Here is a 12546-nt window from a genome sequence, read left to right as displayed (position 1 = left end):
TTGTCTGCAATCCATATGTCATCAAGGAAATCAAGTGGAGTGTCACGCATATTTCACAAGAACATTTTATGCATCTCAGTTCAATGTAAAAAAATTGCCATGAAACTTCTTTTCTTTCAGGCTAAGGAATAAGAAATCTTTTTCCTGTTACATGAATCAAATGTTTACACAAAAAATAGTGGCATAACATGCTTACATTTGTAGGAGGGTTATGCTGTGAATCAATACACTCAAATAGGCGAGGCCGTAGCTGAGGAAGAAGGGGAGGAGGAGAGGGAGGGGGCGGAGGTGCCAGCGGTGGAGGGGAAGAAGGTAAAGGAGGAGCAGATGGTGGCAGACCTTCAGGATGTGGCCTAACACAAGGCGTAGAACCAAACTGATCTTGATACGTGGAATTGTTTTCAATCTCAGCAGATGGTGAGACATCCTCCATTTCAAGCTCACCATCAACATCCTCCAAAATACGTCGATGCTTTTCAGTTCCAGATACAGGAGGTTCTGGGGCTTCAACAGGAGTAGCAGGCGCGGTGCCCTTCTCTTCGGTAGCACTTGCATCCTCTTCATCCTCAATAAGTTGTGGTATATGAAGTCCCACAAGTTGAAAGCTCGTGTTGCTGTACTAGGAACCAAACACAATTAGCACTAAGCTAGAAATGCCACTTAAAGCACCAATGTTCTAAAGAAAAGGCAGATAACAAACACCATTAGAAAATTTATGATGCAGCACCAGCACTGGAACACAACCAAATTTTACCAATGCAATACAGAACCCCACTAGATTCTACAATGAGAGAGAGATAGGAGCTGTAGCCCATATTGTATGGGTCTCTAGGAAGGATGGTAGTGACCTCCCTCTACCCAAAAGTGAATGAAATAAAGAAAGAAATTTGGGTGTCATTCTTTAAAGCAAGACAAAACATTTAGTTTCATCTTTCTTCTGAGTACACAGAGGGACTACTGTTCTCTACCCTACAATGAAAGCAACCCACAAGTAGTAGTAGGGATGAGTGAGAGAGCTTGAGAGAGAGAGAGAGAGCAAGAAAGCAGCTGCAGCAGTTGGTTGCTAACTACCAAAAATAGGTAGGTAGGTTTCCTATTTTCCCAAAAGGAGCAGTTGTCAAGTTTTTCCTTTTCCGAAGAAGGAAAATAGTATCACTTATCATCAAACTATAAAGCATATAATAGAATTAGAAAACAGTCACAAAGGTATCCCAAGGAGACATCATAGAAAAGAATCTAAAAGAATCTACATAAGTGCATATGTCGATATTTTACTCAGTTTTTATTAGTAAAAATAGCCAAAACATAAAAGTATTTTTTGATCAAACCGATGAATCAATTTAATTTCTCGGTTGGAATTTGCATTGACAGTCAACTTTGCAATAACTTTTGAAACCAAACAGACTTCGATAGCTTGCCCTCAAGAATCGCAAGGATTAAAAGATATAAGCGCACCTGCCATACTCATCGACAAGCATACCCTCCATTTCTCGAGCTGGATCATTAAAAGCCCTCTCTGTTCTTGATGGTCGACGAGACAGAGAAAAATTTAATGGGTCACCACTCGACAGATCAAGTTCTTGCATGTGACGCCTAACAATTGATTCAGGGAGTGTCTTCCGTTCCAGCCATAACCTCAAAACCTTAATAAAGCAGAAGAAAAGTTATATTAAAATGTACCCAGACGTATCCAAACCGACGACAAAAACAAGACCCAATAACATGCCTTAAGGCACTGCCTGCGGTTTTCCCTTGCAGCATTTCCAGGAGGCGCGGCAGCAGATAACAAACGAGGAAGTAATGCTTGAACTGCAGGAGGATATGCATCACCTGCAACACCTGAAATTTTGAACAATATCACTGCATCTGAAAACATATTCTATGTGGCACAAAATATATTATAAAGCAAAGTTTCTGAAAAGGGATTCTTAAAAGGATTAAAGTGTTAACACATCAATGCCAACATTCAATTTAGGCCCTTGATTAAAACCAAACAGCAAAACAGCTGTGACTGTCCATTATTTGCCAGATGTTATGACCTAATTTTGGAGAAAACTTAAATTTCGTCTGATAATAAAAATCCAATATTTACCTAGACAAAAAAAGAGGGGTCCCCATAACACATTTTTGGGTTTCAGCCCCTGAAATGCTAAGTTTGAAAGCTGAAGGTATCTTACCACGCTGACCCCTAGAACATTGGGTAATAGAATCCACAAGGAAGAACAAATCCACTCTACGGTGCAAACTTGGTTCAGTTTCCAAATGCTGAAGAAGAATGTCAACAACCTACAGTTTGAGAGCAACAAGCAACAAGAAAAGAAGAGTCCAATAAATAATACTGGCTCAAAGACCAAATTAATCCGCATGCTCCTTGCAAAATGCGATGATACCCTAGATATGATATATTCAAATATATTTGGTCACTAAAATTTAAAAATACAGAACAATACAAATAAAAATTCTGTTCACTGATCTCAAAAGAGAGCACCATATTATCAAATCAATTCCGGTAAGGCATTATAAAACCATAGTGTTTCCAAGAGAAATAAGAATAAAGTACTTCCACACACATCCATCCACGTGCACGCACATACAAACACGTGGATGTCGGTACAGATTCACACACAGAATGTGAAAATAATCAGACTTCTAAAGCAAAGCCAATCAGGAAACCATATGTTTGTCAATAGATTCCCAATTAATTCACATTACAGTATATGCTAAGAGAATCCATGGCAGGAAAAAAGACAAGAACAAGGAGAGAAGAAATATGAGCAACAACCAAAAAAAACATCTCGAGCATTAAAGCATGTAGGGATATTAATTTTCTTGTTCAAGTTGTCCTAATAATCATAAGTTCAACAGTTGATAAGAAATGAGCATTAAGACTCATGCTGAGAGCTCCATCCCATAGTTTTTTTTTTTTTTTTTATAATGTTAACATTGTATTGCTGCAAGAGTGAGTACAAGTGAAGGATGAAAGAGGGGACCTCGAGTACCCACGAGACGGGTATCTTGGTCAAAAAATAGGTCCCGAGACGCTATACACAAGATTGGCCTAGTCTACTGCCAGAGTACAAAAAATATGTAGTGTCCCGAGCTCCATCCCATAGTTTTACAGGGGTGGCCCATCAAATGGTTGTCTTTCGTAGTCTTGCCAGATTCATTTCCTCAGCCTTCTCTGCCGAAGGCTTTGGGTTATACAACCAAATCAATGCAAAGGAAATCCTTCCTAGACATATATTTCATATGTCGGTTTTGATTCCATAAATGCTCCGATATATTCAAATTTTGGTAAAAATGGATCCACAATATAAAAATAATGTAGAAATAACTTTGTGATATTCAGAATTTCAAAAATACACTTTATATATTCATTTATTCTAACAATGCCAAGTATAGAATTCTTTGAAATTTTTTATTTTTCTATTTTAAAAATAAACCTAACCCCCAAATCGGCTGAAGAGCTGATGTCTTTCCATTTTGGGAACAAACAAAAAGCCAACTGAAGTGAATAGCATAGCATGGTCTATATTCAGATAAAATAAAAGATTAATTTTCTCCCCCAGAATATAAAACCTCTATTTTGGTATACAAAATAATCAGTTACACCAAAATATTAGAATGCTGACATTACAATGAACTAATGAAGCTAGAAATTGAAGACAGTAACCCTTGATAAGGCAATATTCACAATGATGTAGCTGAGTTAGTTTTTCATGTTGATGTACGTTAGTTTTCCATCATGGAATAAGTTAGGCAAACGACAGATTCCGGATATTCCAAAGTCTAGAACAAACTATAAAGCTCTCATTATGCCGTACAAAGGTTACAAAATGTTCTTACCAGGAAGGCAACCTTTATCAATAAGCACGTATACTATGCTTCCTCAGGAGCATAATATACATCTCCCTCTGGCAAAACACTTGCTTGGGAGATTTTTTTTTTTTTTTTGAAATTTTGGGATCCATCTAATCATAACTAGATGATTATTTTCAAAGAAAAAGATTTGGATGTTGAGTTCTTAAACATCTAGATCATTCCCTCAAAAAATTGGATGGTTCCCGTGCAAACTTGGGATTCCATTTATCTTTTAGGCACAAAGAGAGTGAAACTTTTTTTTTTCTTTGGGGTTGGTTGCTGGGTACTAGAGACTACATCCCCAAAATTTGGGATCTATAAGATAGTCACAGTGTACGTTTTTCCCGAGGGAGTAAATAGATAGCATACTCCTGAGGGAGTAGAAAATATTTTAGCTTATCAGATATCCCTTGGACACTACCACATCTAGATCGATCCTTCCCAGTTGCTTTGACCACGTGAATTACCCAAAAACTGCTCCTTAAGTGTTCCTACTAGGCTACTACCAAGACTACTCATTTCCCAGTAGCTTCCAAGAACCAAGAACGATACAAGAATGGAGATTGAGATTATGGGGAGAATAGTAACTAAAAAAGGATATAAGAGATAATACAAAACCCATAATTCTACTCTCACAATTCAGAATAATTGTGTGCTATGAGAGAAGGCATCACAGATTTCCAACACATGATTTGCTTTACTTGTGTTCTCGCAGAAAGTAGCAGCAACAGAAATTTTATCTACATCGGTTTCTTTCTGTAGTGATAATTTTACTTATTTAAAACAATATCCATAACTAGCAATTATCAAAAATTAGGACGAAATGAAAAATCAAAATCCACGCTCCACGAACATCCAGGAAAAAAGCACCAACTTTCTAGTATACTCAATAAATTCCCAAACAGAAGTCTTGCGATAAGTTGTGTCACACCTCTCCCAAATATCCCTAAAATAAAGTCACAACAAGTAAACCCGCTTATATATCATTTGCAGCTTCCAATACAAACTATACTCCTTTTAAATCATTGCTATAAAGAAATAACTGACAGAGAAAATAAACCAAATAACCAGCCCAGAAAGCAATAATGACATCACCTGAGGAGATTTATAGGTGTAGCTGTGCAACTTCCAGAAATGAAATAACAATTTGCCATTAATGGAAAAAACCTAAACATGATACAAGAAAAAAGGCCAAAAGGATAGCATACCTCACCAGCAATGCCGAATTTTGCACAATCAATAGCAAGACGGGTAGCACGACCTATACTTTCTTTTGTCCTCGTTAAAGACCCAAGCATATCTTCAAAAGACTTTAAAGCCATATTTACTTCAGCATTTCCTCGCAATTTTCCTAAAACTGGGGATGGGCTCGACCCAGAATCAGACATCACCTTATCATCAGCAGTTGGAAAAGAATGGGAGAGAAAAGCAGATCGTGACAAATTTCGCTTAGCTTGAGCAGCTGCAATTAGAACCTTCATGGGTCTAGAAGATACAGGGAAATCAAAATCTTTTAATGTTATGGGAGGATCTTTGAGAACTTTATACCTGCAATTCCAGTTATATTATGGAAAATCAGAACATACAAACATGCAAAAACCAAAATATAAGCATCTCAAGAATGACGCCAAGAAAAATACAGAAACTTAATGCCTAGTAATTGCAAATACTCGGGAAAAGGGCTGGGGTCAAGACGGTAGAGGCTAGGTTTTCATAGCCCAACGTTTCAAATTCCATTCCTATGTAACCTTGTCAAAAATAAAAAGTAATTGCAAATACTCACTCCTCAATAGCTCTCTTCTCCTCAATGGCTCTGTTCTCCTCTGAAAGCGATTGTGATAAAACATTAGCACTTACACTGCTGCTTAAAATAGTCCCCCCAATTGCGGAGTGTGGCACGCGTTTACCATTCGTAGGTGAAAACTCACCATCCAGCTTTGGGGAATATAATAACTTAGTTTGTTGTTCATCATCTGATCTACCCATTCGTGAATCAGAAGCCTCTCCATCCAAAACATTATCACTGTTATCCTTGCTTGATTCTGCAATTGGCAATTCAACCTCAGCAGGGCTTGCACATGATTTTTCTTTCGGAATTTTAACCTTGACATGGCTAGCAAATATTTCTTCTTTCACGATTGGGACCTCAGCAAATGGAATTATTCCTTCTTTCACAGATTTTACCTCAACAGGGCTTGCAATTATTTTTTCTTTCGCCATTTTGACCCTGCCTGGGCTTAAACTTGGTTCTTCATTCCTTTGTTCCATTTGTGCATGGTCAGTGGCATGTTTTTCCATTTGAGGAGAAGGATGCAACACACAAACATCGTGACCAAATCCAACACTATTACACCCTTTTTGAGGAGGAGAACAAAGCTCCAGGGAACTCACTGGAATTTCAGAGTCAGAAGTTCTGATATCCTGAGGCAAACCATCAATAACTTTTACATCAGAATGTTTCTCACCCTCTTTAACCATTTCATTGAAGTCCCCAGGGATAGAATCCAAGGAACTTCCTATGATATGGATACTTGGTTTCTCTTCAGAACAAGTTTCAGTACGTAACCGTGGAAGTGATGGTGATTCAGATGACAGCCCTGCTGCATCATTAACTAATACATCGCCTTCTTGAGAAGGATCATCTCTGACTTTAAAAGAGACATCAACTTTGATTTCACCTATTTCCTGGTTTTCCATATTAATGCTATCAGATTCGGCTACATCATCAGCTTCAGCAGCATTTGCACACATGGCTTCAAGTGCACGGTGAAGGCGTTTCGAGGGTGGCAGCCCCGCCTCCCCATCCACCGAACTGTCCCTCAGATGGAATTTATTCACCTTCCAAGGCATGCAGCTCCTATCATTCATAGATATCGCGGACATTTTTACTGATGTAGCAATGCACTCCACTTCTTTATTAGTATTCTTATGTTCAGAGCATGGAGAAGTATGACTTGCCCCAGCAGGTTTATTTAAAATATTACCTTCAGACTTCAGTTCAGTGTTTGCATCATGGTCCCAATCCTCTATTGATGGCTTGCCCAAACGTGCCCTTGCTCGTTTCACCAATGGCAGGTGTTCATCACCATCTATGGTGTGAAACCTACCATTAGCTTGTCCACATGTCTCAGGTGGCTTAGTACTAATATCCAAGTTGGCATCTTTTTCCATTCTAGCACAAGGCATTGCATCAGGAAGTGTCCGCTTCCGGTTTGGGTTCCTTTTCTTCCTTAGAACAATCATCTTAGTTGGATACTCAGCCATGATTGCCCTGCTGGGCTGATCTGAAGTAAGCAAAGGAAGCATGCCATTCTTGTAAGGTTCATCAATAATATCATGATCTTCCAATTTCCCATTTGAAATTGTAACACCTCGTGTGTTTAAGCTGGTACCCGCTGATTCTTCAACTACAGTTTCACCCCTAATATCTCCACTGCTATCTTCAGCCACAAAGGCGGGGGAACATGAGCTGCTTAAATCAGATTGGAAATCATTAGAATTCCTGTCAGGGTGGCCAGCTTCCTCTTTATTAATTTTCTGGTTATCTTTAAAAATTGGCCCATCGATATGTAAATCTCTAACATGAACCTCAGAATCATCAGGCGTTGATTTGGATAGTCGCTTTTTTCTCTTAGGTTCCTCTGCCATCGATATGACATTATCATTGCTGTTCCCATTTGCAGTCACCACAAATTTCTGCAATTCAGAATTGTCGGCCCGAGAAGCACTTCTTTGCCGCCGTACAGATGGGGCCTTGCACTGTGTATCAGAGCTTGGAAGGGAGGAGTTTCTTGATTTCTTTCTCAGAGTCGTGCTAGCCAAAGGAATGTCCATATCAGTATCTGAAGTATCAACTGGATTGTGGGAACCAGACCTGTCATCTAACGAATTGTCTGAAGTCTCCAGCATGGATTCATTCCTACCATGGGGCTTTCGCTTCTGACTTTTCTTACAAGATTTGGCCCTGGAACGTTTGGAACATTGACCATTTGACACAACAGTACCTTCATCATCTGATTTGAATTCCTCACCATTACCCTGCAGATTAAGCTTTTCATAGATATCAATTATTTCATTTACGGCACGAACAAAATCAGCACCTTTACCCTGACTTTTGATCAGCAAAGCATTCTTTTTATCTTCTGTGAATGCTTCAACATCAACAGGATTGCAGAAGGCACTGCATAACAATTACAATGCAGAGATTTCAGGGAAATGGAAATCCAAAACAATAAAAATTGTCATTTATCTCACAAAGATTAGTTTTAAAACTGGTAAATATCAAGAATTGGAGCTCAAGTGCAAAGTTTAGTTAGTTTAAATCATTGAAGGAAAAATCGGGCGGTCTAACCAGTAACCACCTGGTTAGATTGGAACTAGCCACTGGCCGGTTCCGGTTTTGGCCGGCTATTCCGACCAGCCGGGTTTTTTTAAAATATATATATATATATATATATATAATCCAAAAAATAAGGGATTTTGTTTATAATGCATTTTTAATGTTTTCCATCATTATGGCAAAGATTGGAAATTGTTTTGGCAATTAATACTTGTTTTTACAATTTCCCATCTATTTTAGAAAATTTCAAAAATACTACTGCGCAAAAATCGATTCTTTAAAATTTTTTGGTTAATTTTCAACTTCAATATGATGTGCTTTGCTTAATCATTCTTTAAATATACTTTTCATATTTCATTAGATTTTTTGTACTTTTTTTAACATTTTTTTGACCGCCCAATACTTGCACAGTTAGAACGGTTGAACCGCTTCCGGGCCCATGTCCTGGTTAACCGTTCCGGTTCAATTTTTACAACACTGGTTTAAATTTTAATTTGGGAATTCAATAAAGATCAGTAAACACCATTTCGGTAGAGCAGTACATATCTTTATACATTTATACTCTCTGTACAAATCACTGTTGGAAAAACCGCGTGATCTAACCGCTAAGTGCCCGGTTAGATCAAAATTGGCCACTGAGCAGTCCTAGTTTTGGGCGGTTTTGGTGATCAACCGGTATTTTAAAAAATAAAAAATAATGTATATAAATTCCCAAAAATAAGGAAATTGATTTGTAAAGCATTTTTTAATATTCTTTACATTATGGCAAAGATTAAAAATTCTTTTGGTCATTAATACTCACTTTTATATTTTCCCATCCTTTTAAAAAAAAAAAATACCCCTAGGCACAAATCAATTCGTTAAAATCCATTTTTTCCATTAATTTTCAACTTCATTTGAATGTGTTTTAGTTTAATCATTCTTTATATGTTTTTCATATTTTAGTAGCTTTTTCAACACTCTTTTGATCGCCCGACTTGACCAATTAGAGCGGTTGAATCGGCCGATTTACCGGTTAAACCGCTTCCACCCCCATGTCTGGTTAACCGTTCTGGTTCAATTTTATGAGCATTGGTACAAACGTACATATATTTGTATATTTGTACTGCCTTGAACAACTAGATCTCTACTACTTCCATTAGATAAATGAAATATCATGCATTAAGAGAAAAACGACAGCTTGATAGAGAGCAAAGAGGACATATGAGAATGAAAACATGACCATGAGTTTCTTTTCAATTGATAATAAATAGTTAAAAAGAAATAACTCAATCAGTAGATTAATTACTCATATCATGCCTAACAGCATGCAACCTGGCCTGGCACAGTGGGTCTTTCCTCAAAAAGAATATCACAGATTTCATCCTTCATATGGCAAGTTAGAAGGCTGCCAATGCCCTGAGGGTATACCAGATCACCCTATATACGAATTTAGCAGGCAATTAAGAATTATCAGAAAAAATGGGAAGCAACTAGAGACGGAGTGATGAAAAATGGACTTCACAAGGGACTAAGGCCGAATGGGGAGTCTTCTCAGGACCTAGAGAGTCTTCAAAACAGTCAAAAAGAAGTAGAAAAATGATACTAAAACAAAGGGTAAAAATATTGGAGAATGTAAAAACAATAACAAGAAAAGACCCCAGACTCGAGTTTTAGCCAAAACTCAAATAGTAAGTTATAAATTCCTGAAAATTAATCAAAACACTGATTCAAGACTAAGGAACAGAGTCTTCAACTATGGACCGAGACTACACTAAGGAACAAGGAAGCTTGACTCAACATAAGCGAAGTAAAGGAACAAAGCCACTTCTCTAATAGCCCCACCCAATAGGACGTTATGCCAAAAGCAAGAGAAAGCCCATCCCTCTCTTTCCTTTTTGCGCCCCCATGTTGCCACCCCGGTAGGGACATGGGGACACAAAAAGGGGGTCCTATCACTTGTTCCGACCTAAGATAAACAAGGGGAGCGAATACACTCGATCTGGGTATGTTGGCTAAAGAGCAGGGACTGGGGGTTATGGATCTTAACCTGAAACTGACCCTGACTTTCAATCTAGTTAAAAATTAGAACGTCCTTAATCGACATTGTTTAAAGAAAAAAGTCACCAATAAGACCAAGAAAACTCCATTGGCTGATTAAAATCCCATACAAGTGTACATGATTTACAAGTTACCCGAAAAACAAGTAATATTGAGGAATGCATGATGGAGGGAAAAATTCTACTTATCTCGCGCACGCATCACTTGGTCTTGGACGTCTGCATACTGGTTGAGTCTCATGTTGCATAAGGTGATCGCATACACAAAACAACCCTTAGTTTCTATCTCATGATCACTATAAAGATATGCACAGTAAAGACTGTCCTACTAGGCTGAGAGGCCTCTATAGTCACATGTCCCACTTATCCTGTAGAACTCTCCAAATAGAAGAACATTTCTTTTCATCATAACCAAAGTTCCACTTACTATCTTCCTTGGTGACCTCTACTGCCCTTTAAATATGAATCATTAATGGTTCCTTCTCACTTGATGTAGGAGAACTTGAAGAAACCAAGAAATATCAGCAACAAGCACCGTAACAACAATTTTGGAGAAACCCTAAGGTTTTCTCCCTCCTAGGCCTCAAGCCTTAGTAGGCTTTTTTTACAAGACAAAGTCTTTCTTTTCTTAAAGAGGAATACGTGAATGGCTCTCCAGGCCATCCATGCCCTTGTTTATATTGAAAAATTATTGTTTTCGCTAATATTTATCCATACAATTAACTTTTTATGAAAATGTCTTAATTTAAATATAACTTGAAACTAAACTCCCTAACTTTAACTAAAATATCTAAAAAGTTTTCAATTGTTCCAAGAAAACTAAAAAAACCTACAATTAAACCCTAAAACTAATTCAATTTCGAAGGATGTATATTTTGATTTTAGTTTTAGGGTTTAATTCTAGGGTTTTTAGTTTTCCAAGAACAGTTAGAGACTTTTTAGATATTTTAATTAAGTGAGAGCATTTAATTTCAAGTTATATTTAAATTAGGACGTTTTCGTAAAAAATTAATTGTATAGACAAATATTATCGAAAGCAATAATTTTTCAATATAAGTAAGGGCATGGATGGCCTTGAGAGTCATTCATGTATTCCTCTTGAAGAAAAGAAAGACTTTGTCTTGTAAAAGAAGACTAACGCTTGAGGCCTAGGTAGGAAAAAACCCTAGGGTTTCTCCAAAATTGCTTGTGTCAAAGTGCTTCTTGCTGATTTTTCTAGGTTTCTTCAAGTTTTCCTACACCATGTGATATCAGAGCCCGCGATCTACACGGAAGTTACCGTAGGCTGTAACAGTACTGAAGTACTGTAGCACGCACAGAGTTACTATAGCATCACCTTTATTTGGTACCCTAGGTCCACAACAAAGAGGGAATATAGTGGGGTCTAGGCCAGAGTATTGCCGAGACAACCTAGATCTTGCTGATTTCAGCAATTTTTGTTGACTATTTGCCTAGGGTTTGTGATTTCAACGAACTTATGGCAGCAAGAAGGGGCCATAGACGTGGGGTTTTCGTAGATCTACTCTGCAATCCTATAGATGACAGATTGAAGAACTTGAAAGGCAAGTCCAACAACTGGCGCAGCAATTCACAAGCCTCAATAATGGGCAAGACTCAAAAATGGGCAAGACGGTGATCTTTCAGCCCAAGAGGATCTCGAGTGCAAGTCTTTTCACTTTCACGCTCCGCGTGTGGAGTCGAGTGATGAGGATAGTGATAGAAGACCTAGATGTGGGGAACAACACTTTAGGGTTTTCGATTTGAAGTACGATATTTTTTGTTTTGAGATAGATTGCATGGAAAGTCAACAAGTTTATGATTGGAATTCACCACCAATCTTCGATATATACTCAGATGAAGAACAATATTTCTTAAGAGATCCGATCTATGACAAGGATCAAGATGATGGTGAAGATATTTTGGAAGCGGGGGAAGAATATGGAGAGAAGGCAGCAGTAGGACTGATCAAAATCATGCCCTTTGAAGATCTCATCAATATTGTAGAGGTGCAGTGTTCACCAAATTTAGGGCATTGAAGTCAGAGTATCGCAGTGGAAGTGTAGTCATCTCAACCGCAAATTATGGCCCTGATTTCAGAAAGTGATCAAATAGATGTTGAGAAAACCTCTAAAAGCCAAAAAATTGAGTTTGGAGTATCTTACATGATTTCCAATGGGAGTTCACGAATAACTGAATTTGATAAATTTGCATGGATTCCTCAATATGCATATCAGGACCCATTTCTTGAGGAACTTTTTTTACCTCGAGTAATATTTGAGCCGACAAAGAAAGAGAAGGTTAAAGAAA

At 37.9% G+C, this 12546-nt stretch overlaps 1 protein-coding gene across 10 annotated transcripts in view; it reads right to left on the bottom strand.

Annotated features, from left to right (window-relative positions):
* Positions 1–12546, bottom strand: part of LOC18440587 (protein HUA2-LIKE 3) — a 28816-nt gene that overhangs the window by 3262 nt on the left and 13008 nt on the right. For 6 of the 10 annotated variants that reach the window (XR_002282098.2, XR_016043449.1, XR_016043454.1 and 3 more), the window contains exons 3-8: positions 5645–8041; positions 5070–5409; positions 2178–2286; positions 1727–1839; positions 1456–1643; positions 197–614 (exon numbers count right to left, since the gene is read on the bottom strand). Coding sequence is in view for 3 of the 10 variants with exons in the window: in XM_020671496.2 (XP_020527155.1) it covers positions 197–614; positions 1456–1643; positions 1727–1839; positions 2178–2286; positions 5070–5409; positions 5645–8041 (3565 nt within the window). In the remaining 7 variants the exon portion in view is untranslated. The remainder of the gene's footprint in view (positions 1–196; positions 615–1455; positions 1644–1726; positions 1840–2177; positions 2287–5069; positions 5410–5644; positions 8042–12546) is intronic. The other 4 variants (XR_016043458.1, XR_016043456.1, XR_016043459.1 and 1 more) reach the window with 1 other exon arrangement.

The sequence above is a fragment of the Amborella trichopoda genome, chromosome 1 (genome assembly GCF_054954075.1).
Source record: "Amborella trichopoda isolate Santa Cruz 75 chromosome 1, AtrichopodaSantaCruz75HAP2 v2.0, whole genome shotgun sequence".
Lineage (NCBI taxonomy): Eukaryota > Viridiplantae > Streptophyta > Magnoliopsida > Amborellales > Amborellaceae > Amborella > Amborella trichopoda.
Note: the sequence above shows the minus strand (reverse complement) of the source record. Positions and strands in the feature narration are given on the sequence as shown.